This window comes from Bufo gargarizans, chromosome 8, assembly GCF_014858855.1.
Source record: "Bufo gargarizans isolate SCDJY-AF-19 chromosome 8, ASM1485885v1, whole genome shotgun sequence".
NCBI classification, from domain to species: domain Eukaryota; kingdom Metazoa; phylum Chordata; class Amphibia; order Anura; family Bufonidae; genus Bufo; species Bufo gargarizans.
The window spans coordinates 149,843,711-149,869,404 of record NC_058087.1 but is presented as its reverse complement, the minus strand read 5'-3'; the positions used below and the strand labels follow the sequence as shown (position 1 = coordinate 149,869,404).

Below are 25,694 nucleotides of genomic sequence, written 5' to 3'. Positions count from 1 at the left end.
CGGACACGTTTTGCAAAAGTGCCCAGCATTATAATGCTGTGTGTCTCTGCATAACCTGTATGTACTGAATTATACTGATATAATAAGGTCAGTAGAATTCTATAGGAGTAAGGTCAGGCAGAAACACACAGCATTATAAATGATAACGCTGTGAAAAGAGCAGCATCCATAACGGGAGATCATACTCGCACATGGAGCACGATTTCTGCACAGGACACACTCATTTGAAATGGGCCTGAACGAGGTAATGCGAAAGCTTGTTGACAGATGGACAAAGTATTGAACAGCAGCAGATTATGTATTTGTCTTTTCTGAAAGTTGACCAAAATAAATTCTACTGCCAGTGTGGTTCATTTTAGACTCTGCCTCAGGTACCAAGACAGACATGTCAGGGGAGGCTGCAAGTTCTCTTTAAAGCGGAGGGAGATTTCTGCTCTGAAGCCAGGAGAATTGTGACTGCAGCTCCTCTTTATAAAAACGGACACTAGGAGTCTCCACAAGATGAATAATGCAATAGGTTTATAAACGTTTCCTAAAATTTCATGTAGATTCAATTTATAAGCTGTACAACGGAGTTAGTGGGTAAACACACGCCTTAGGCTACTTTCACACTTGCGTTCAGAGCGGATCCGTCTGGGGTCTGCACAGACGGATCCGCTCATATAATGTAGACTATGGGATCCGTTCAGAACGGATCCGTCTGCACTATATTTTTAAAAAAATTCCAAGTGTGAAAGTAGCTCAGACGGATCCGTCCAGACTTTACATTGAAAGTCAATGGGGGATGGATCCGTTTGAAATTGAGCCATATTGTGTCAACTTCAAACGGATCCGTCCCCATTGACTTACATTGTAAGTCTGGACGGATCCGTTTGCCTCCGCACGGCCAGGCGGACACCCGAACGCTGCAAGCAGCGTGCGGGTGTCCGGCTGCTGAGCAGAGCGGAGGACAAACGCTGCCAGACTGATGCATTCTGAGCGGATCCGCGTCCACTCAGAATGCATTAGGGCTGGACGGATCTGTTCGGGGCCGCTTGGGAGAACCTTCAAACGGAGCTCACAAGCGGAGCCCCGAACACTAGTGTGAAAGTAGCCTTAAAAAGGTAAAGGTCATGATCCTCTATTCGCACAGGAGATACGCTGCCACCAGAGGCGTTCGGTAGGGACTTATTCCCTGCTCCATACGGAGGACAAATTAGAACGCAGGACTATCTAATGGGCACTTGAAAATGTGAGTTCATCAGATGGACTTTCTTAATGTGAGACTTCTACAATATCAAAGAGTAAAGCATTTATGAGAAGATATATTGCACTTACTTTGCGGACGAGATTAAAAAAATCCTTCACAATAAACGGTAACTCATTTCAGAACTACTTGTAGCTGGGAGCAGAGGTTTGGGCTGATAAACCACAGACAAACCGTGGATCAAGGCCTCCTGACTCTCCAATGATGTCGGGGGCATAAGGAATGTTTGGCAGCTGCTTTCTCCCCTCTCAGGACACATACATGCTTGGCTGAGCATGCATGTGTATAGAGGGGATGGGAAAACAGCCAACTGTCTAATGAGTGTTCGGCTGACTGCCATCTACAGTGCACCGCCAGCCTTAGGGTATAGTATGGAGGGTCTCAATTGTCCTACTTTTGCATCAAAAGGGTCTATACAATTATTTTGGCTTTCCTGCAATAAGCATATGTCAGTTAATTTGATTGAAAGAATTAGAAATGATCCTAAAACGTGCCCTACGGCAATTCAACTGGCTTCTGTGCTAAACTAATAAGTAGGAAATCAACCACAATTTTTCCCCGTGTGAATGCAGTCTTATGATTGCACTCGCTGCACAATATTCCCAGGCAGGCTGTAAACCATAAAGTCATTGAAAATCTCTTTAACAGCAAATGCTCTAAAATAAGACAAAGTGATGAAAGGATTTCATGTTCATGGAGAGAAAAACTATATCATTACACATAAAAAAGTATGAAAATATTTTGACCTTAATAGTGCCTCTGGGATTGTAATAGTCTTTTTAAAATATATGGATCACACAGTGACTGTAGAAATGGGTGGGGGGGGGCAATCTTCATCTTTTAATTCAACGTCACAACTTGTGTCCAATCCCGGGAAGGAACTCTAGCACGTCTCACATTGCTTGCGTCTCCAATCTTCGGATTTTTTTCACCACTAAGTCAATGTTAATGATTGGGTTGAAATACAGAGCCCAGTAAAACAAGCAGTTGCAGACAAATTGTGGGATGACAGGCCAGAAAATGGCAACAAGAAGTCCTTGAGTTGATATCTTCCAGAAATGGCCCCACATAAGTCGAGGGATGGACCTGAAAGATTTCATGGAAATGTATTACCATAGAATGTCTATGAAGCTCACTTTTAGGCCCCGTTCAAAGTTACATTTGAATTCTGGTAGCCTGATTTGACTGTGGATAAGGCTAACGGAACTCACCATATCCGGCATTGCCTGATACGACCGTGTACTGCCGAATCCCCATGGACTATCACGGGATCTGGCATAAAGGCCAGGTTTCGGCAGTACAAATACCGCTGCATGCAATTATTTCTGTCCAACCAACAGCCAGCATTTATGCAGGACCAGTCCATCGGATCAGGCTAAAGGATTCACAACGCTACTGTGAACTTAGCCCTAGACCTGCAAACAAAGATGAGCGAGTCTGACACTGATGGAGGACATCCAGTCCAGCTTCTTACAATGGGTAATAAAATTTCTGCTTCAAGAAGTCTAGCTTTACATATCATGTTTAGTGGATGTAAGAGGAGACAAAATTCTTAGTAATAAACACGCTCCAGAATTAAAAGGGGTTCACCCATCTTTTTGTAAAAAAAAAAAGCACTTTTATAATATGCTAATGAGCCTCTAGGTTCTATGTGGGCGTAAAATCAGCACCTAGAGGCTCCGTCTACTCATGCTTTATCCCGCCCAGGTCCCCTGGTCTGCCCGCCCAGCTCCTCTCGATTGATGGCACGGTCCACCGCAACGTTGACGAAATCCCGCGCCTGCGCCGTTCACTTCTGTCTTCGGCGCAGTGAGTGAATGATGCACTCCTGGTGCCGGATTCCTCACTGCGCCTGCGCCGACTACGCCACAGTGAGGAAGCCGGCATCAGGAGAGCGGCCTTCACTCACTGCGCCTGCGCCCAAGACAGAAGTGAACAGCGCAGTATTTCATCAACGATGCGGTGGACCGTGCCATCAAGAGGAGCTGGGCGGGCAGAACAGGGGACCTGGGCGGGATAAAGCGTGAGTAGACTGAGCCTCTAGGTGCTGATTTTACGCCCACATAGCACCTAGAGCAGGCATGCTCAACCTGCGGCCCTCCAGCTGTTGCAAAACTACAACTCCCAGCATTCTCGGACAGCCTACAGCTATCAACGTACAGCAGGGCATTGTGGGAGTTGTAGTTTTACAACAGCTGGAGGGCCGCAGGTTGAGCATCCCTGACCTAGAGTCTCATTAGCATATAATAAAAGTGCTTTATTTATTTTTTTACAAAAACGGCTGCAGGGACTAATGTTAGAAACATACTGTTATGTAGTGCTGACATGGGCGCATCGCTAATGTCAGTCAGCTACATAACAGTATTTCTGGTTGTAGAAGCCTTTTAAAACTGATGGCCTATCCTTAGGACAGGCTTTCAATATTGGGTTGGTGGAGGCCAACCCTATTTGCTTGACTAGGAAGGAGCCGTCCCACAGATGTGAATGGGACGGCTTCTTGTAATTACACCTGCTTACTGCTGCGATGTTGATGGTGAGCAGGTCTGATACTGATGACCTACCAACCCAATATTGAAGGTGTATTGTATTAGTATTCTTCAATTATAATTAACTGAGTATACTTTCTGAAAACCCACCATCATCTCGTGTGATCACTTACCGTAGCTGGCTGGTCGACCACAGTCTCCAAAATGAAAATAATTCCAGCACTGAAAGCAGCATGGCATTTACAATTATAAATCGAGAAGTCCAGTAATGAATTTCTAGCCAGTCCCATGCAAACTCAGCAAGAAGTTGATATGGAAGAAACACGTACTTGACAAGGAACTCACGCCATTGTGTCCATGTTGGATCCTGTAAATCCTGAAAACAGCATATAGGTACGGTTAAAAGGGGCTGTACGCTTTTTTGTTTTAATATTGATGACCTATTCTCAGGATAGGTCATCAATATCAGATCAGCGGGAGGCTGATTGCCGGCACCCCTGCCCATCAATGAAGGAAACGCAGAGTTTGTACGAGCACTGCCTTCTCTATACTGTTCACCTGCATGCCATCGACATTGTAGAGGTGAGCAGGTGTAATTGAAGTGAATGGCAGAGTTATAATAACACCTGCTTGCCGCTTAATGTCGATGGCATGCAGGTAAACCGTGTAGAGAAGGCAGCGCTCGTACAAGCTCTGCATTCTCTTCAAACAGCTAATTGGTGGGGGTGCCAGTCAGATCTGATATTAATGACCTACCCTGAGTATAGGTCAAGACAATAAGTGGACAAGTCTTTTAATGTATGCAGGTCTATTTTTACAAAGGAGCAGCAGACGCAAGCTGTTGAAAAACCTCATGTCTGCTGACATAGGATGTTCCTATGTAGAAGGGCATACAATGTAACCACAATAAACACCAATCATATATGGTGGGCTAAACCATTGCTTCGGCACATGCCCGAATATAAACACCAAAAATAGCTGCCAGAGTCTCAAAATCATATACGCTAAATTCTTTATTAGAATACAATATTAAAATATAGATAAAACACAATAGTTAATGGTGGTGAAGAAAATCAAGGATAAGATGCCCTGACAGGTCACGTGGATCAATTATAAAAGGTAATCACATATTACGGGCTACACATATTGAAAACAGCGTATATACATATATACTGGATATAAAGTGCTTCGTGCAAACAGATAATTACCCCAATGGCTACGTCATCCCAGCAGCAGCCGTATCCGTAACAAGAGTAACAGCATATAAATGTATCATACCAGCCACGTGTCCTGTGCCCCGACGCACGTTTTGCTCAAAGCTTCTTCACCCCCTGAAGTAGCTTTGAGCGAAACGTGCGTCGGGGCACAGGACACGTGGCTGGTATGATACATTTATATGCTGTTACTCTTGTTACGGATACGGCTGCTGCTGGGATGACATAGTGCAAACAGATAACCCCAATGGCTTAGCACTTTATATCCAGTATATACACTATGTTTTCAATATGTGTAGCCTATAATATGCGATTACCCTTATAACTGATCCACATGACCTGTCAGGGCATCTTATCCTTGATTTTCTTCACCACCATTAACTATTGCGTTTTATGTACATTTTAATATTGTATTTAATAAAGAATTTTGCGTATATGTTTTTGGTGTTTTTAATGTAAGGCCTCTTTCACACTTGCGTTGTCCGGATCCGGCGTGTACTCCATTTGCCAGAATTACACGCCGGATCCGGAAAAACGGAAGTGAACTGAAAGCATTTGAAGACAGATCCGTCTTCAAAATGCGTTCAGTGTTACTATGGCAGCCAGGACGCTATTAAAGTCCTGGTTGCCATAGTAGTAGTGGGGAGCGGGGGAGCAGTATACTTACCGCCCGTGCGGCTCCCGGGGCGCTCCAGAATGACGTCAGAGCACCCCATGCGCATGGATGACGTGATCCATGCGATCACGTCATCCATGCGTGTGGGGCACCCTGACGTCACTCTGGAGCGCCCCGGGAGCCGCGCGGACGGTAAGTATACTGCTCCCCACTACACTTTACCATGGGTGCCAGGACTTTAGCTTTTTTTGAATGGTTACCATGGTTGCCAGGACGCTAAACTTCGGATCCGGCAATGCGCCAAAACGACGTTTAGCTTAAGGCCAGATCCGGATTAATGCCTTTCAATGGGCATTAATTCCGGATCGGCCTTGCGGCAAGTGTTCAGGATTTTTGGCTGGAGCAAAAAGCGCAGCATGCTGCTGTATTTTATCCGGCCAAAAAACATTCCAGTCCTGAACTGAAGACATCCTGAACGGATTTCTCTCCATTCAGAATGCATGGGGGAAATCCTGATCAGGATTCTTCCGGCATAGAGCCCCGACGACGGAACTCTATGCCGGAAGAAAAGAACGCAAGTGTGAAAGAGCCCTAACCACAATGCAAAGTCTATAATAAAATAAAAAATGCAGTAACACAACTAATTAGCAAAAATTGTTGATGCTTGCAGTGTGGCTCTGCATTGTATTTGTGGGCAGGCACACTGTGCGGAAGCCTACACAATTCATGCACTTCAACAGGAAGTCATACAGAAAACTTTTCAAGTAAAAATATTAATTTGATTATTTTGTTGATTAACACAAACCATTTATTTATATCCATAATCCTAAGGTCTAATACAGGTCTTCATTGTCAGATCTGATCACATTGCCTCCTCGTTATAGTTTGCCATACGTTCCTTGTGCTCCCAAATGTTCTCTAAGATTGTAAGCTTTTTGTGCAGAAACCTGCCCCCAAAATCAAGGGTCCCTTTAACCCCGTCCTGATAGAACGGCAGGTCAAACATGTACTCTGCCACTCCATTCATTCTCTATGGAACTCTTGCAGATAATAGAGTACAGCGCTCGGCTGTTCCTGAAAGACCCACAGAGAATAAATGGAGTGGAAGGGAACATACTTCACCTGCCGTTCCACCAGAATGGGGAGAATGGGACCCCAATTTCGAGACAGGTAGGGGGGTCGCAGTGGTCAAATCTCCACCGATCAGTTAGTGGATATGGGATAACTAGTACTTGGCATGTCCCCTTTAAGACAGAGCTATAACTGATAATGTAGAGGAAATGTAATGTGTTTTCCTTAAAATAGACGGCAGTGTTAATTCTACTGCAAAGGTTACTGATCACCAAAAAAAAAAAAAAAAAAAAGTCAACCACATTAGATATTAATTATTAAAACATTAGTTTTTTGTTAGTACTCATCTGATGCTCAACACCACAAGAGGTTAGCAGTAATACCAGCTTACCCGTATGACAGAACTGCCACGTAGTGCACTCAAGGCTACAGACACCTGAAGATTGTATAATATATAAAAATCTCCCATTGTCATTCTATCCGTTAGATATAACACAATTAGACATTTTACATCAAAAAGGGTTTTTGAGTCTTACTATATATACACTAATAATAAACTGTTTGAGAAGGCACCGAGGCTCGCAGTAGCACCGGAGCCTTCTTGCAGCTTTCCCAAGTGATGACACATTCATCTGTCAAGTGTCCTAGGTGCAGCTCAGCCCCATTCACTTCAATGTACTTCACTATACAATGTTCAGAGCTGTGCTTGGTGAGCAGGGAGAAGGCCGCGGTGCTCACAGGGAGGGCAGGTGCCTTCTCAAACAGCTAATACGTGTCCCGGTGTTGGATCCCCACCAATCAGATACTGATGACCTATACAGAGGATAGGTCATCCACAATAAACCTCGGGAAAACGAGATTTTTGTATAACTTGCCAGTAAAATCTCTTTCTCGCTCTTCATTGGGGGACACAGGAACCGGGGGTATAGCTATGGCCTCTAGGGAGTGTTGACACTAGTAAAAGCTGTTAGCTCCTCCCCTGGCAGCTATACCCCCTCCAGCCTGGAGAGAGAGCTTCAGTTTGTGTACAAGTAGTAGGAGAAGCAAGTAAACCAACGAAAGAATGTGGAACACCAACAATGCCAAGAACCGAACCAGGTTCTAACCAGCAACAGCCACAACTGTGGCCAAACAACAATACTGGATGGGTGCTGTGTCCCCCAATGAAAAGCGAGAAAGATTTTACTGTAAAGTTTTACAAAAATCTTGTTTTCTCGCCCATATCCATTGGGGGACACACAAACCATGGGATGTCCAGAAGCAGTCCACAGGGAGGGAGGGGGGGGGGGGGGGGGGGGGGGAGAAAAAAAAAAAAAAAAAAAAAAAAACAAAAACAGACCCATGGAGCAAGCGCCCCTTGCAGGCAGCTAAGTAACTGCCGCCTGCAAGACCATGCGGCCCAAGGCAGCTCCCGCCAATGCACCTGGCAAAATTTTGTGAATGTGTGCAAGGACAGTAGCCGCCTTGCACAACTGCACGGCCGAACCTTGAATCCTCCGAGCCCAAGAGCGCCCACCTCTTTGGTGGAGTGAGCCGTGACACCGAAAGGCGGAACCCTGCCCCGGGTGCAGTATGCTTCAGCAATTGCAGATGTGCAATTGCCACCCTGGAGGCCACCAATCCCTTGCGAGGACCCTCCGGGATGACCAAAAAGAGTCCGTATGCCAGAAGGAACTGGAGGCTGGCAAATAAATCTTCAGAGCTCTGACAACATCCAAATGGTGTAAGTCCCTTTCCCTAGGTTGTGAAGGCGAAGGACACAGTAATGGAAGGACAATTTCTTCATTGAAATGTAAATCAGAGACCACCTTCGGGATAAAGGAAGGAACGGGCCGGAGAACCGGGAAGGTTCTCTGCAAGAGAACGCCCCAACCCGGACACCCGTTTGATGGATGTGATAGCCACAAGAAAAAACTACCTTCCAGGACAGGAGTCGGAGAGACATCTCCCGCAAGTGTTCAAGGGGAGAAGTCCGGAGCGCTGAAAGGACCAAGTTCAGATCCCAAGGCGGTAAAAGGAGGATGGTACGGAGGTACCGTATGTGCCATTCCCTGAAGGAAGGTTATTATGGGCCCCGGGTGAGTCAGAGGACGCTGGAAAAGGATAAAAAGCGCCGAACCTGACCCATCAAGGAAGCAAGGGCTAAACCAAAAACCCAGGACTGCAGGATCCACCTCTGCTAAAAGGGAAGCGCTCCACGGAAACGGTAATTGGTCCACCGATGTCCCCAGAGCCGAAGAGGCTTGTGGGGAGACTGAGAAGCTGGCTGATAAACTACAGAGAAAAAAATAACTAAAAAACAAAAAAAAACGCCTGAATGAGGCATGTCCAACGGCAAGCCAAGGAATCAATACAATGGATAGGTAGAACTAAAGACTATATGAGAATCACCGGCGGTGAGGAGTTCTGTCAGCAAACATGTATTGACGGTGTAGCAACGCTGCTCGCCGGAAATTTCGACCAGACCAAGATAAGAGAAAAACTCCTGCCTCGAGGAGGAAGAATAGAAGGGGTGTTCGGTTCCAGGAACGAAACTATCAACGGTGGTTAGGCGTGACAGCACCCCCCCGCTCCGCCTGGCGTGGAGAGCCTCCTAGTCTAGCCACGGAATGTGCAGTGAAAAGGCATGACTACCATCGGACTGACATGGCAGTCATTAGTCAAGTCTTAGGCAGAGTTTGTGACCCGAGTTTGTGCTGCAAATTGCGGGCCGCAATGCACGATCGCCGGCCGTAGGTCAGCCGCATCGGATCGCGGACCCATTCACTTTAGAGGGTCCGCGATCCGCCCGTTCCACAAAAAGATAGGACATGTTCTATCTTTTTGCGGAACGGAAGTACGGGACGCAACCCCACGGAAGCACTCCGTAGTGCTTCCGAGGGGTCCTGTTCCGCAATTCCGTTTTTGCGGACCCATTAAGGAGAATGCGTCCGGATCCGTTATGCGGAATGCACACGGAACTGTGGCGTTGTATTGCAGCCTGCAATCTGCGGGCCGCAATACGGCCACGGATCACACAAGTTCGTGTGAACTCGGCCTTAAAGGGGTATTCCCATCTTAATGATCACTGTTAAATCTGTTAATGATTTAACAGTGATAATTTTTCTAAATATATTTAATTAACAAATTCCCACCCCTTAGAAGAAAATAAACACATACTTACCTGACTGTTGTCTTCCGTCTCCCCTGGTTACGGCCACCGCTCTCCTCAGGAATCACGGTGGCAGCGTGTGCGCAGACGTCTTCTTCTCTTCTCCCGGCCGGCCGCGCACTGTACTGAACGCGCATGCCGAGGTCGCGCATGCACTATGGTAATTTCTTCCTGGCCAGTATAGTATACTTGCCAGGAAGAAGTCACCAGGGCGCATGCACGGCCTCGGCGTGCACGTTCAGTACAGCGCGTGGCCCGGCCGGGAGAAAGACAATCAATCAAGATGGAGCCCGCCCCCTGCCGAGTGCCGAAACCAGGAAGTGGACAGCGGGCCAGAAGCAGGCAAGTATCAAAAAGCGAGTTGATAATACCCCCTTTAGGAGAGGTAGTTGTAGACACAGGTAGTACACCCAGGACCAACGGGTAGGATTCACCTGTTGAAGGATGGATATGGAAAACGTCACAGCCCAACAGTCGGTCCGGAACAATACTGGAGAGAGGGGGAAAAAAAAAAAAAAAAAAAAAAAAAAGACACACAATGAGAGGGGGTAATTGGGGGTAATTCCTACAGCAAGCACTGCACTCAGTGGTAGTGCAAGTACTCCACCATGAAGGGTGGCAATGCATTAATGCATCTAGGAGGAACTGAATCCAAGTACAGAGAATACGGCTCTTACGGAAAGGGCAAGGCATATGGAGAGTCCCGTATCAATACCCCACCTATGTAAGTGGGTAAGACATACAGTAAACACTGAACCAGGGATAATGCCATAGCGTACCTATGGAAGAGGCTAATGCATACAGCAAGTACTGTCCCCAGTGGGAATGCAGTTCCGCCACCTACTATAGGGGGAACGCCTACTGCCGGCACTGAAACAGTTCTAGTGCGGTTAGACCCCAATAGAGGGAGGTAATATCCAAAGGAAGTACTGCTGTCTACCTCGGACGCCATCTTGGAAGATCGCACCGGAATCACGGCAGAGATCGTACCACTGATTCTCCCCCCCCCCCCCTTTGGACAGAACCTCTCCAGGGAGAAAGGGTACGTCTGATCGTGACCCTAGGGAGGAAGGGTGGGGGTGTGGGTGTGGAGGTGACCGAAGAAGAATATATCCTGCTCTGGCCCGCTGTGTGCAGTCTTAACTCAGAATCCTCCCTATGGCAGTCGCAGGCTCGCTGGTGGGAGTTATTACCAAACTACCCGGGGGTGGAATGGGAACTTCTAGAGGTTCACTCACCGGAGTGCGCAGGCGGTGCTTATCAACCAAACGACGCAAGAGGGTGATCGGGAAGGTCCAGAGGTCCACCATTGGATTGCGCAGGTGGTGCCTATCAACCAAACGTCCCAGAGGGTGATTGGGAAGTTCCGGAGGTCCACCATTGGATTACGCAGGTTGAGAATACCAATCAAGCGACCCCGGAGGGTGGATTGGGAACTGAGAGGTCCTTCTCTGTCCGTGCTAGGACATTGACCCAGTCTGACACAAACAGGGCGGTCATGCGGCAATGAGGCCCTGAGGGGGCAGGACTTGCTGCGAAGCCGGGGCCTAAGTTATGGACACGGCTGACCGGAATGAACCACCGCTCTACAGTCAGGCCAGCCAGGGGCACAGAGGGACGTGAAGTGACATTAGAATGCGCCCGCATTGCGCACCCCGGCCGTGGAGAACGCCGCGCGGGCCAGTGGAAGAAAGGAAGGGGTAGGCCAAAAGTGAAGCCAGGGTCTAAATTTAACGGCGCCGGGACACAGTGCTTGGCGCCCGCTCCCTAGAAGGGCGGATTATGGTGCTGGGGAGCCGGAGCCTCCTCCGCTCCTGTAGCGATGTTAAAAAAAAAAATAATAAAAAATTAGAGCACAGCAGTGGACTCGGCCGCCCGCTGTGCCTAACAGTGCCTGCAAGAGATAGGGCCATTAACCACCTATGTGCCCGTGTAGTTTCGGCACAAAGGGAGAGGAGAGGGAATCCACCAGAGGTCCAGGGTTAGGATAAATGAAGCTCGGTGTCTGGCCCAGGGGGAGGGAGGGGGAAGCAGGGAGCCCAGTGCTTTGCCAAATATGGAGGGAGGGAGAGGGTTAACATACTTACCTAGTCTCGTGTACTCACCCATCTTCCTCCTCTTCTCTTCACCCTCCCTAAGTGGGCCCATAAGGTTACCTTTTCAAGCAGGGTCACCTCCTCAGCAGCTGGCACCGTAGTGGCAGGAGGGTCTTCTCTTTGGCGGACCTAGGTGACCCCTTGACTGGCGGGATACAGGGGAGCGAGGCTGCCCTTGTCCACCTTGTCTTCACGTGGGGGAAGGAGGCAGCATGGTGAGCCAACGCTGGCGTGCTCCCCTCAGGAGAACAGGGAGGTCTTGCCTCCTATTGACACTAGAAAAACTGAATCTCTCTCCAGGCTGGAGGGGGTATAGCTGCCAGGGGAGGAGCTAACAGCTTTTACTAGTGTCGACGCCTCCTAGAGGACATAGCTATACCCATGGTTTCTGTGCCCCCCAATGAATATGGGCGAGAAATCCTTTTAAATTTCACACCTCAAAATAAGGCATAAAGTACACGCAGTTCATATCTAAGAGTGGCTTTTGGCTAATGGGCTCAACTGGGTGAAGGCCGCTGACATGGCTTTGTGTACTCTGATCAGCTCCCCACCCATACAGGGAGTTGTATGGCAGGTGTTCTCAACGCTACTAGGTATACAAATTACAGTGCATTCAGAAAGTATTCAAATCCATTCACTTTTTTCACATATCATGCTGCAGCTTTGTGCTAAAATAAAAAATAATTCATGTTTTTTCCCCCATCATTCTGCACCCTATAATGACAATGTGAAAACTGAATGTTACAGATCTTTGCTAATTTATAGAAAAGGAAAAACTAAATATTTCAGACCCTTTACTCAAGACTTAGTTGAAGCACCTTTGACAGTGATTACAGCCTCCAGTCTTCTTGGATATGATGCCACAAAGTGTGCACATCTGGATTTGGGGATTTGCTGCTATTCTTCTCTGCAGATCCTCCCAAGCTGTGTTAGGTTGGATGGGGACTGTCGGCGGACAGCCATTCTCAGATCTCCAGAGATTTTTTTTATTGGGTTCAAGTCAGGGCTCTGGCTGGGCCACTCAAGGACATTCACAGAGTTGTCCCTAAGCCACTCCTGTGTTGTCTTGGCTGTGTGCTTAGAATCATTGTCTTGTTGGAAGGTGAACCTTCAGCCCAGCTTTAGGTCCAGAGCCCTCTGGATCAGTTTTTCATTAAGAATATCTCGGTACTTTGCGCTATTCCAACTGTTTTTCTTCTACAGCAGGCATGTCCAAACTGAGGCCCTCCAGCTGTTGCAAAACTACAACTCCCAGCATGCCTGGGAAGCTTACAGCTATTAGGGCATGCTGGGAGTTGTAGTTTTGCAACAGCTGGAGGGCCGCAGTTTGGACATGCCTGCTCTACAGCTTTCAGTTTCGGTGCATTTGCAGACATTCTGTTTTACTCTGCAGCGCTGGAACAAAGGGACCTGTAGCAGGCTTGCCCACAGTGAAATCCCACCGCACTTTGCACCGATCCAGAATATGGTCAGGCGGTGGAGATGTTCCCTATCTGTGTGCATCGCAACACTGACGACGCATGCATACGTAGGGAATAAGATCAGGGAGAGAGGCACACAGTGAAGGAAGATAGGCCCTGTGGTGCTGCTGCAATAATAGAGGCCAAGATGACAGTCATATCAAGATCATCTCACCTCTTGCTTCAAGTGCTACTATGCTGCTGATGAATATTTTATATATTGGCAGGCAGCAACGATTGCCAGAGGGCAAGTGTTAATACAGGGCCCATTGTGGAGGGCCTTGTAGTAAACAGTCCTCCTGCCGTGACTGCTGTCTCAAGCCTGGCAGCCCTGGCCCACTGGTGGTACGGGCCCCATGGCAGCCACTACAGCAATAGTTAAAGGGGTGGTCCAGGATTACAAAAACAATGTCTGCTTTTTTCCTAAATCAGCACCACCCTCGTCCATTGGTTTATGCCTGATATAGCATTTTGGTTCCAGTGGTGTCATACAGGCAGAGCTGCAACACAACCTGTAGACAGGGAGGGCGCTCATGTTTTTCTTATACTGGAGAACCCCTTTAAGCAATTGAGTATACCCTTTTCTCTTTATTTTATAAGTCTGTCTGCACCACTGAAGACATTTCTTTGACAACCCCTTTAAACAAAAGGGAACCCGTTAACTAAGAACACTTCTGCAAATTTAGCGTAAAGTCTTCCAAGTGATACAGAGGAAGGTGTTAGAAGTCAGTGAAAACTTACTATATATTTGGTTATAATATCTTCTTCATCCTCCTCCTGCAAAGGACATGTGGTGTGGATGAACGGTAAAAAGGTCTCTGAATAATCAAACAAATACATGTATAACATACTAAGCCGCGGGGAGCTCTTCAGGGCATACAACAGGAAAAGGGATTTTCCAGGATTCACAGCCTAAGAGAAGGCGAAAGAAGAAGGTTTAAGGGTGCATTACACTGCTGGTTAGAGATCATCTGCGTGTGTAAAGGTGCTGTTACCCGATTCATCAAGTAACAGGATTGTTAGTGCGGACACCACAATGATTATTTGCCGGCAGCAGATTGTGCCATCTAAACAGCCTCTGCTGCCGGCAAGCAAGGATTATGTATGGGGACATTGGCATTAGCGATAGATCCTCCTTGTACTGCGGAGGAGATCCCTGCACATAAATGCAGCTCTCTCCTCCATTGACAAGCAAAAGATTGTCGGGAAGAAACTCTTCCTTTCCGACAATGACTTGCTACATCAGGCCATAAAAAAGGGGCTTTTACAAGATACCGCTAAACAAACACGGACCATAACAGAATTTTGAATCCATAACGTGATTCTTCGATAACCTGAACCCGAACTTTAGACGTCGAACTTAAAACACAAAGTTTTCTCAACACTACATATGACCTATGCAAGTATGCAACGGGGTCCAGAAGCAGGGCCCCTCGATCAGCCCATTACCAGTAGACCAAAGTAACTAATGGTGTTGTGAAAAATAGACAGACAATCCCAAATGTTAAATACCGGACGTTTGTAGGTTTCAGCTAGAATTTCCTAAAGTAGACCTGTCAGCTCTTCTGAGATATCGGATTGTATTCCCATAAAATAACAATCCCAGAGCATGGTCTATGTTGTACTGTTCCTCTGTTATTCCTAAAATGTATGTATAAATTGTGTGCTACTAGTTGCAGGCAGTGTCCCTACACAGTCCAACCAGTGCTGACAGTGTCAAACTGCAGGGACACGTCCCTTTGACAAAAATGATCAGGAATAATACAAAAGCATCAGGGTTCTAAGAAGGGATCATTGGTTAGGGTCCTAGCCAAATGAACCATACGTCTTACACCAATCACAGAATATAACAGTCAACATCATTATATATACTGTAGGTGCAGAACCTACAAGTAAAGACGCAGTAATATCACAGTGGACAAAGTGCTTTACCCTATATTCCCACAAATTCTGAGGTGGCTTCACCCCAAGCGTCTTCACTCTCTCCAGCTCCATGATGATGGCTTTCCTGTGACTGGTGCTCTCTATACTGTATGGCTCTTTTGAAAACTCATCCTCAGCCAGTGTCAGTAGAAGCCTGTTAATAAAAGTAGAAATCAGCAGCTCATAAAAGCCTAAAATACAACCTGTATCTACCCTCAAAAATTACACATGTGCACAAACTCCATGTAAGTTTCCTTATCCGACCTACAGATGTAGCAGGGTTAGTGCTCCAGCTCTTAACTCAAATTTCCTAACTCATCGCGTTATCTTGAGACAAAAGCCATTGAAAAGCAATTGAAGGCGTTTGCTTAGATTAGATAACACAACACAGAAATGTGCTAACTCTACTACATCCGTAAGCATCTTTTCTACTCTGGTCACTGCAGTAAACAGCAAGACGACAAGGCAGGTATCACCGATGTAAGTGATCAGATCAGCTAGCATGACACCGAAGAAGGCAACCATGCTCTTCTAATCCTGTATAAACTCTGTAAGGGTAAGACCCCATGGGGGCATTTTCACGTGACAAAATCTACACGCCCCATCGACTTCAATTAGAAATCCACATGGACGTTCACATGCTTGTAGCTTTTTTTCACCACGGACTTAAATTTGAGATACCTCGATTTGTCAATTCTTGACACAGTTGGTGGCTACATGTGGATTACCCTCATTGAATGTACCTACATCTACGTGTGGATCCATAACATGTCAAACCAAGTCTGCGGCACATTTTTTTATTTATTTTTTGTAAATATCCACGGTGTACAAAAACCATAAGAGAATCTGTCACCAGGCCCAAAGGAAAATAATCCAAAAGGGCAATAGTGCCACCACTGAACAGAACCTTAAAGGGGTATTACTGGTGTTTTTACATGTATTTCTTTATTATAAAATCATACAATTTTCTAATATAAAATGCAATTAAAATTCTGCATACATGCCTTTCTTATATCAGGTAGTTTTACCCCTATATGCAGTAGAATGGTGTAACTCCTGTATCAGTTCTATGCAATGTACCATGGCCTAACTGAAACAGTCATGTGACCACAACATTTAGAAAGTAGCAGTGCTACATGACATACATGCGCTGGGTCAGCACACATCCACGTGAGAAGTGATTAGGACTAGTATTGGAATACTGAACTTTATTGTGATTATTACAGTAACTACATCACTGTGTATTTACATGGCCTCTTGTCTTTTAGGCGATGTTGTAAAATGGTCCCCTGTCTCTAGGTGATGTTGTAAAATAGCTGCCCATCTCTAGGTGATGTTGTCATGTTAATAAACACACACAAATCTGTTTTTATACAGACACTGACGGACGGGATGAGATGCTGCAGGTAGTAATAGTTAATATGTTCCACTTCCTAATACACTACTATTCACCTGTTAGATACCTGGACAGTTAACTGAGAGCCAAGTCACATGATACTTGTGAGGACCACATGATGGCTCACATGACCGACGTCATGTTTATTCCTATCCAGGTGTCCTATGGATGTATTTAACCGGATTAAATTGGACTTTACAGTTCTTATTTTTCTTTAGTGAGAGGCTATTGTATGGATACAATAAAAGGTATGCGAGCAAAACGTTAAATTAGTGTGTATTAGAAAATGATTCAATATCTCTTATTCTCCAAACAAATAAATGTAGATGTTAAAACTGGAAAACCCCTTTAAAAAGTATGGCCTGTATGTTAATTTACTGCACCACTTGGCCACAACATTCATGGGGTGTAGTGATTAGAGGATGGATAATCAACATGCGCTTGTTTTTCTTACAGCGTCTAAAAGAGGAGTACCAAGATACTAGATACTTGCCATATAGCTAGTGGATGCATTAATTTCCAGTAATCTATACCAATAAATACTCACCTTCCATTTACTCTTCCTGATAAAAATCTGTCTTTGTAATGGGACGCCCATGGACCCAACTGCTCAAGCCAAAGGACTACCTCCTCAGGGGTCCATTTAGACACTGGTTTGTGGACCAAAAGGTCATGTTCAGATTCACGACTGCTCCAGTGATACACCAGTAACACAACCTGAGACACAATGACAAATTATTAAAAGAAAACAGAATAACTCTTCCTTGGCAAGATATGCTTGGTGTAGTTTCACAATATGTGGTGCTGTGATAGTCATTATTCTTCTATGACAAAGTATAAAAGACAACCCATGTGAAAAAGCTGATGACTCTGGGGGCCGCTCCCAGCACCTTGGCAGGTGGAATACTTCATAGTGTCCATTCTGGTAAATGGCCATCCTTTCCACATGAGATATAGAACAGGAGATGAAGATTTGTGTCCACCAGGATAGGAGCCAGTCTTACAGAGCGGTTCTCGGTTCTGTTTCATAAAGGGATGTCCATATGTCTAATCTATTTAAAACAGTAAATCTAGAGAGGTGGCTCGACAACGTGGCAAGTAACATAGCCTTCTTCATTACCGTGTAGGCACATGAACAGATGGGATGTATATAAAGACATTACAAACAACTGTTATACCGGAGGGTCACTTACTGCTACTCCAGTTAATGCAGTCAGCACTCCTGAGAAGAAGCCACCTCCGCCCCGCTGGTGGTTAGCCCGTCCTTCCCTGGAAGACGACTGATTCTGCTCATTCCCATACTTATTGAAGGCCTGCAGGGCTCTGGAAATTTCAGTGTTTTGCTCAAGGTCCTCATATTTTTCTTTTATGGTATCAGGAAACAGTTTTTCAATGACGTCCCTGAAAAACAAAATATCAACCAAGAGGTCATTACAAGATTCACAAAGAAAACGTAACATTATGCATTACTGCGGTCACTAAATAATCTGGTCCCCATTACATCAGAAAATAAGAAATGTAAACCTCTGGGATCCCCATCTAAATACTTTCCATACCTAGGTTCTGTCTCGCTGAGATCTGCTGAAGTCCATGTAATATTTTGTCATTTGCTTCTAATTGTCTCCTTGGCATTGGACTACAGCTATGTACAATTTACAACATTTAAGCAATCCAGTTCAGTGGCCGGGCAGGCTGTAAATGCAGGTTACATAACGCTCAGGCACGGCATAGGGGACGTCAATCATGCATGGGTAACAGGCTGAACGTATGTCTTTTTTCAGCCTATGTTACTATGAAAGCATTCGGATTGGGACTAGTTCTTATATAGTAAGTATAGCAGTAATGCAATTCTGATTTATCCACGTTTCCAGTGTTTGCAGGTGTCTTTATGCATGGGGCGGTGTGCTGCTGCAGACATTGTTTGCTTTGGTGCTGCAGCCGCGGTAGCATGCATCGGTACTTTATTTCATATTGTTTGGCGGTGCTGCTCTTTGGGACTAGACCGCCTGACTCTTCCACACTGCAGCTACGCCCAGATGGCTCTTCTCAGATACTTTGCATACAGCGTGCAACACTTTCAAACGTTTTTCTAACGTGTAAATTCTCTAGCCAGATTATAAACGGGCATCATTAACCCCTTCAGTACCCTGCAATTTTTCACCTTCCTGACTAGGCCTAAATTTAGCAAATCTTACATGTGTCACTTTAGGCCTCTTTCACACTTGCGTTTTCCAGATCCGGCGTGTACTCCACTTGCCGGAATTACACGCCGGATCCGGAAAAACGCAAGTGTACTGAAAGCATTTGAAGACGGATCCGTCTTCAAAATGCTTTCAGTGTTACTATGGCACCCAGGACGCTATTAAAGTCCTGGTTGCCATAGTAGTAGCGGGGAGCGGGGGAGCAGTATACTTACCATCTGTGCGGCTCCCGGGGCGCTCCAGAGTGACGTCAGAGCGCCCCAGGCGCATAGATGACGTGCCATGCGATCACGTCATCCATGCGCCTGGGGTGCCCTGACGTCACTCTGGAGCGCCCCGGGAGTCGCACGGATGGTAAGTATGCTGCTCCCCGCTCCCCTTTACCATGGCTGCCAGGACTTTAGCGTCCCGGCAGCCATGGTAACCACTCTAAAAAAGCTAAACGTCGGATCCGGCAATGCGCCGAAACGACGTTTAGCTTAAGGCCGGATCCGGATCAATGCCTTTCAATGGGCATTCATTCCGGATGCGGCCTTGCAGCAAGTCTTCAGTTTTTTTGGCCGGAGCAAAAAGCGCAGCATGCTGCGGTATTTTCTCCGGCCAAAAAACGTTCCATTTCGGAACTGATGACATCCTGATGCATCCTGAACGGATTTCTCTCCATTCAGAATGCATTAGGATAATCCTGATCAGGATTCTTCCGGCATAGAGCCCCGACGACGGAACTGTATGCCGGAAGACAATAACGCAGGTGTGAAAGAGCCCTTAGGCGGTAATAACTTTGGAATACTTTTACTTATCTGACACATTACACTTCACATTACTGGTAAATTTAAAGGGAGTCTGTCACCTCCATATGGCCATATACAGTGCTTACATTGTCCTATAGCACACCTATACATGAATGTAATGGTACCTTTGTCTTTTACTTTACACTTGCAGAAGCAGGAAAAACAAACTTTTATTCATATATAATTGAGCACTCGCAAGTGCCCAGGGGCGGCGTTCACTGTGTTGGAGCCCAGGCTGCTCTGCCTTTTTTCATTGTTTCCCTGCCCCAGCCTCTGCCCGCCATCAAATACCCTTGAGTCGTCCTTCGGTCCGGCCGAGATCCTGCGTATGCCTCGCCGGGCTGGGGCAAGCACTCTGCGATGCCCATTGCTGGAACGGCATTGCTTTAACTACTGTGCATGCACCGGAGCGAAACCAGCAAAAGTGTGGCGTTAACCGGCGTATGCACAGTACTTAAAAGCGATGCCGTGCCCACAATGGGCATCACAGTCCGCATGCTCCGGCCCGGCGAGGCAGTGCACAGGATCTCGGCCGGACTGAAGGATGACGCAAGGGAATAGGAGGGCGGGCAGAGAAACAATGAGAAAAGGCAGAGCAGCCTGGGCACTTACACAGTGAACGCCGCCCCTGGGCACTTGCAAGTGCTCAATTGCATATGAATTAAACTTCGTTTTTCCAGCTTTTGCAAGTCTAAAGAAAAGAACTAAAAGGTACCGTTACATTCATGTAAAGGTGTGCGCTATAGGACAATGTAAGCACTGTATATGGCCATATGGAGGTGACAGAGTCCCTTTAAGTCTATAATAAATAAATAAAAATGCTATTGTTGAAATTTTTATTTCCATGCTTTTAAGGCTACTTTCACACTTGCGTTCGGGGTTCTGCTTGTTAGTTCCGTTTGAAGGCTCTCACAAGCGGCCCCGAACGGATCCGTACATCCCCAATGCATTCTGAGTGGATGCGGATCCGCTCAGAAGGCATCAGTATGGCTCAGTTTGGCCTCCGTTCCGCTCAGCAGGCGGACACCCGAACGCTAATTGCAGCGTTTTCGTGTCCGCCTGGCCGTGGGGAGCCAAACGGATCCGTCCAGACTTACAATGTAAGTCAATGGGGACGGATCCATTTGACGTTGACACAATATGGTGCAATTTCAAACGGATCCATCTGGCAACAATTAGACTTAGATTTTTTCTGAAATATAATGCAGACGGAGCCGTTCTGAACGAATACCATCGTTTGCATTATAGGAGCGGATCCATCTGTGCAGATACCAGACAGATCCGCTCTGAACGCAAGTGTGAAAGTAGCCCAAGACGGATAGTGATGCCTCATAAAATAGTTATTAACATTCACTAAATGTCTGCTTTATGTTGACATCATATTATAGACGTAATTTAATTTTTTTAGGCCGTTGGAAGGCATGGAATTTTTTAAAAAGGACCAATTCAGTTCTGAAGTGACATTGAGGGCCTTACATAATAGAAACCACCCATTAAATTAATTAAACCTCATTTTGCAAACCACACCCCTCAAATTATTCAAAACAGATTTTTTAAAACTTTGTTAACCCTTTAGGTGTTCCACAAAATGAAAGGAAAATTTCAAAATGTCCTTTTTTTTGCAGATTTTCCATTTGAATTTTATTTTTTTCCCTGTAACACAGGAAGGGTTAATAGCCAAACAAACCTCAATATTTATGACTCAGATTTTTTACTTTGCACACCACAGGGCTCAGAAGGGCGGGCAGGAACATTTTTGAAGGGTAGATTTTGCTGGAATGTTTTTTGGATGCGTAGGTGTGGAATTTATGGTTGTGAAAATAAAAAAATAATAATTTTTGTTTCCAATTAAAATCTTAAAACATTGCTGCCCATTTTCTCCTCAATACGGCAACACCCCATATATGGCCATAAACTGCTGTTTGGGCACACTGCAGGGCTCAGAAGAGAAGGAGCACCATGTGCATTTCAGGCCTAGTTCGGTGATGTATACAGCACTGGCCAACAGCAGAGATGAAATAAATAAAAAAAAGGAACCCCCGAGAAATGAACCCATTTTCGAAACCACACCCCTGACAGAATTTACCAAGTGGTGTAGTGAGCATTTGACGATACATGCGTTTTGCAAAAATTAATTCACTGCAGATGGTGCAAAGTGAAAACTGCAATAGTTCTACAAATATGCTATTTCAGTGCCCCATATATTGTGCCCTTTGTGTGCCAGTGTGAAAGACAAGCCCTCTCATTATAATAATAATAACGCGCTTCTTGGTTTTATAACCTCCCTACGTGCGGCACTAATCTTTTGTCTGGGAATACAACAGAGAACAGGACTAAAAGAGCATAATTTGAGGCCCAATGTGGTCGTCATTTATACATCTTGTGCCGACAACGGAAGAGGATCTGGGGTGAAATAATAAATGGAACCCCCAATAAGTGGCCCCATTTTGGAAACTCCAACCATCAAGGTATTAAGGGGTGGGGTGGCGTGAGCATTATGACACCACAGGTATTTTACATAAATAATAATGTGCAAGCGACTGTGCAAAATTAAGACCTGTCATCTAAGACACAACACGCCCTTTAAAGTGTTAGGCAAGTTGTAATGGATATGGAAATGCTATAAATGAACTTTTTGCTTTTGCACCGCCGATTTTGATGTGTTGGTTTTCAACAATCTCTGGGTTATCAGTACAGCTATTTTCTGAGAAGCATACGCTTTTCCATTTTTCTCTCGACAGGGCTGTGTGAGGGCTTATTTTACAGGATAAGCTCACATTATTATTGGTTCTATTTTGGGGCACATACGACTGATCACTTTTTATTTTGCTTTTTGAGAAGCAGGATGAAGGCAGCAATTCTGCCATTGGTTTCTGGGTTTTGTTATTGCAGCGTACACTGTGCAGGAAAAACTACATGTCATCTTTATTCTGCTGGTCAGTATGATGATGGAGAATTTTATATTGAAACGATCGGGCCCCCAACCCTTAATATAACTAGATAAAAACTTTAGCACTCCTTTGATATGGTGAATTTAGTGCATTCTTTTTTTGTTTGTTTTTTAAGGCAGTTCAAGTGATGCATGTACATGTGACGTTTTGGTCAGAATAGACCTTTATCAAATATCAGGGGCGTTGCTAGGTTAAAACATTCGGGGCATGGGTCCCTGAAATTTTGTCCCAGGCCCCGAATGTCCTGCCTGCCAGCTAGAGATAACTGTATTGCTGTCCTTAGGACCACAATACAATTGAATCTAATGCACTGGAAGAGCAGAAGGACCTGTGGTGGCATCACAGGTCATGTGACCAGTAAAACAGTCAGTGGTTGAGAAGGACCTGCGATGAGGTCACCATCATGTGACCAGTGCAGGAGAGGATGGCAGTGAAGAGGAGAAGCAGCTGAGGTGATGTCTGTTCCATCAGGAGAGGTAAGTGAAGGGAGAGGCAGAGCAATGCTGGGAGTTGTGGTTATTTAACTGGGACTGTATGTTAGGGCTGAAGGGAAAGATGTTATTTACATGGAACTGTGTGTTGGAGGTGGCTGGGGAGAGGGTCATGTTATTTACATGGGACTGTATGTTGAAGGCGGCTGTGGTAGGGGATTATGTTATTTACATGGGACTGTATGTTGGAGGGGGCAGGGGGAGTGATGTTATTTACATGGGACTGAATGTTCAGGGGGCGTGGTTATTTACGTGGGACTGTACGTTGAAAGTGGCCGGCGGAGAGGAGGTGATGTTATTTACATGGGACTGTATAGCAGAGGGAGGGAAATAGTGTTATTTACATGGGACTGCATGTTGGAGGAGGTGAAGGGAGGGGAGTGATGTTATTTACATAGGACTGTATTTTGGAGGGGGCAGGAGAGATGGTGTGATGTTATTTACATGGGACTGTATGGTGGAGGCGGGAATATAACTAGAGGGGGCACTGGAAATCCAGGGGACATTATAGGCGCTCTCATTACTACTGAGGGCTTTATAGGAGGGACTTATAGATCCGCCTTATTTCTACTAAGAGTACTATGGGGGCCTTACTACTGAGGGGTCTGTAGAGAGCTTTATTACCACTGGGGGAACAATAGGGGGGGCTTATTTGTACTGGGGGCTCTGTGAGGGTATCAATACTGGAAGGCTCTTCTACTAATGGGGGAACTCTTGGGGAGCACAGCGAGCAGCAGGATAATACTGTGGACACTCCAGGTTGGGGGATGAGGATAGAAATGTGAGGAAGCTAAGATGTCTGTGTGTCACACTCTGCAGAGATGAGGCCGCTCAAAGAAGTTATACAGACCAAATAGAGAAGATGATGACAGAGAAGATCTACATTGGAGGAGATGTCACCTGGAGGCCCTGGATGCGACCGGTATGTGCTGCTATATAGCAAGTACAGCCAAATGCGGTGTGTGGGGGGGGGGGGGACTTAGAGAACTGGGCCATATTCATTGGGGCTTGGGCCCCGAATCTTTTGAGACCCTAGCAACACCCCTGTCAAACATTATAATACAAAAGGTCAAATTGACCATATATTCATAAATAAATCACAAGAATAAATAGCTTCATATTGTCAAGATATGCAAGATTGTGTTATCCGGTTTGGTTAAGACATACATATCAGGTAAGTATGGTTAAAGGCTATGTACTCATGTTACTCATTTTTGGCTACAACTCAATATTTAGTTGTTCTGTGTCACAAAGGGTTAACTGTTTTTCTAGCTGTGTGACTGGTACTTTCACTTTCACTTTGTGCTGGTCATCTAATAAACCTTATCTCAACTCCTGAGAGATCATAAACACTTATTTAAACCACATTCTTATCAGCAAGGTAAGAACTGAGCTATAATGAATGTTTAGGAGGTCAGAAAGCAGAGACAAGTAGCACGTCAGCTCCCAGAGTTCAGGAAATTGTTTTTTTACTGTAAAAATCAATTTCTGAAGTTATTATGCGAAGTCTTGCAAGACTTCGAGAAGTAATAACTTCGGCTCATCAGAGGTAAAACATTCTGATACTGTATGGAGCACTCACTCCGTACAGTATTGAAACAAAGTTTTATGCAAATCGATTTCGGATGTTTCATCCAAAGTCGATTCGCTCATCCCTACTTGCCATAAAAGGGTTCTCTTGGAATAAATAACTTTTCATAGGTGCTTCCACTATGGAAAGAGTCATACTTTAGTCCTGCGTACTGACTCCTATTTGTCCATCTTCTGGTCTGCAGCTTATTTACTTCCTCTCTGTAATGATCTTCTCCGACGCCAATGGCTGGCTTCAGCAGTGATGTTTCCACAAGAGATATCACTGCTGAAGCCTGTTATCGGCTGCAGCAGAGCAGATGATCATGCCCATACTGAAGGCAAGTAAAGCAAGCAGTGGACCAGAAAATGGACACAGAGAAGTCTGCATGCAGTACCAGAGTGGCAGGGAGTAGGTATGATTTGTTCCATAGCATAGGCATGTTCCTGTTGAAAGTTACTTATTCCCAGGTAACTCCTTTAATACAGTCTTCCTTTTCTGTCTAGCAGTTCTGAGATGACTGCAGGCGTTCCCAGTAGTGACCCTACTAGTCTGGTCTTTAGAGGAGGAACCTAATACTGAGCATATGCAGCACAGTTTCAGGCACTGTAACTAAGGGCCCTGGAGCAATATAACGATACATAATATAAGGACAGGACACAGGAGAGGTGAGAACTGAGAACTGATTTTCTATCCCCACTATAACACCCTGCTTATAGCAGGCATGGCCAACCTGTGGCTCTCCAGCTGTAAAACTACAATTCCCACCATGCCCTGCTGCAGGCGGTCTGGGAATGCTGGGAGTTGTAGTTTTACAACATCTGGAGAGCCTCAGGTTGGCCATCCCTGGCTTATAGTATAAGGGACAGGAGAGGTGAGAACTGTATCTATCAGCACTAGAACATCCTGCTCATCACTGTTCATAGTATAAAGCAAAATAAGTGAGAACTGATTATCTTTCATCACTAGAACACCCTGCTTATAGTATAAGGACAGGTGAGAACTGATTTTCTATCACCACTTGATCTCCA

General features: G+C 45.6%; 1 protein-coding gene across 2 annotated transcripts in view; it reads right to left on the bottom strand.

The window, feature by feature from the left end:
* Positions 1-980: 980 nt before the first annotated feature.
* Positions 981-25,694, bottom strand: part of LOC122945152 (bifunctional apoptosis regulator-like) — a 34,026-nt gene continuing 9,312 nt past the window's right edge. Inside the window, exons 3-9 of one of the 2 annotated variants that reach the window (XM_044304065.1) lie at positions 17,853-18,060; positions 17,207-17,376; positions 15,273-15,417; positions 14,082-14,252; positions 7,025-7,069; positions 3,906-4,108; positions 981-2,332 (exon numbers count right to left, since the gene is read on the bottom strand). In XM_044304065.1, the coding sequence (XP_044160000.1) occupies positions 2,140-2,332; positions 3,906-4,108; positions 7,025-7,069; positions 14,082-14,252; positions 15,273-15,417; positions 17,207-17,376; positions 17,853-18,060 (1,135 nt within the window). In that variant the 3' untranslated portion in view covers positions 981-2,139. The remainder of the gene's footprint in view (positions 2,333-3,905; positions 4,109-7,024; positions 7,070-14,081; positions 14,253-15,272; positions 15,418-17,206; positions 17,377-17,852; positions 18,061-25,694) is intronic. The other variant, XM_044304066.1, reaches the window with a different exon arrangement.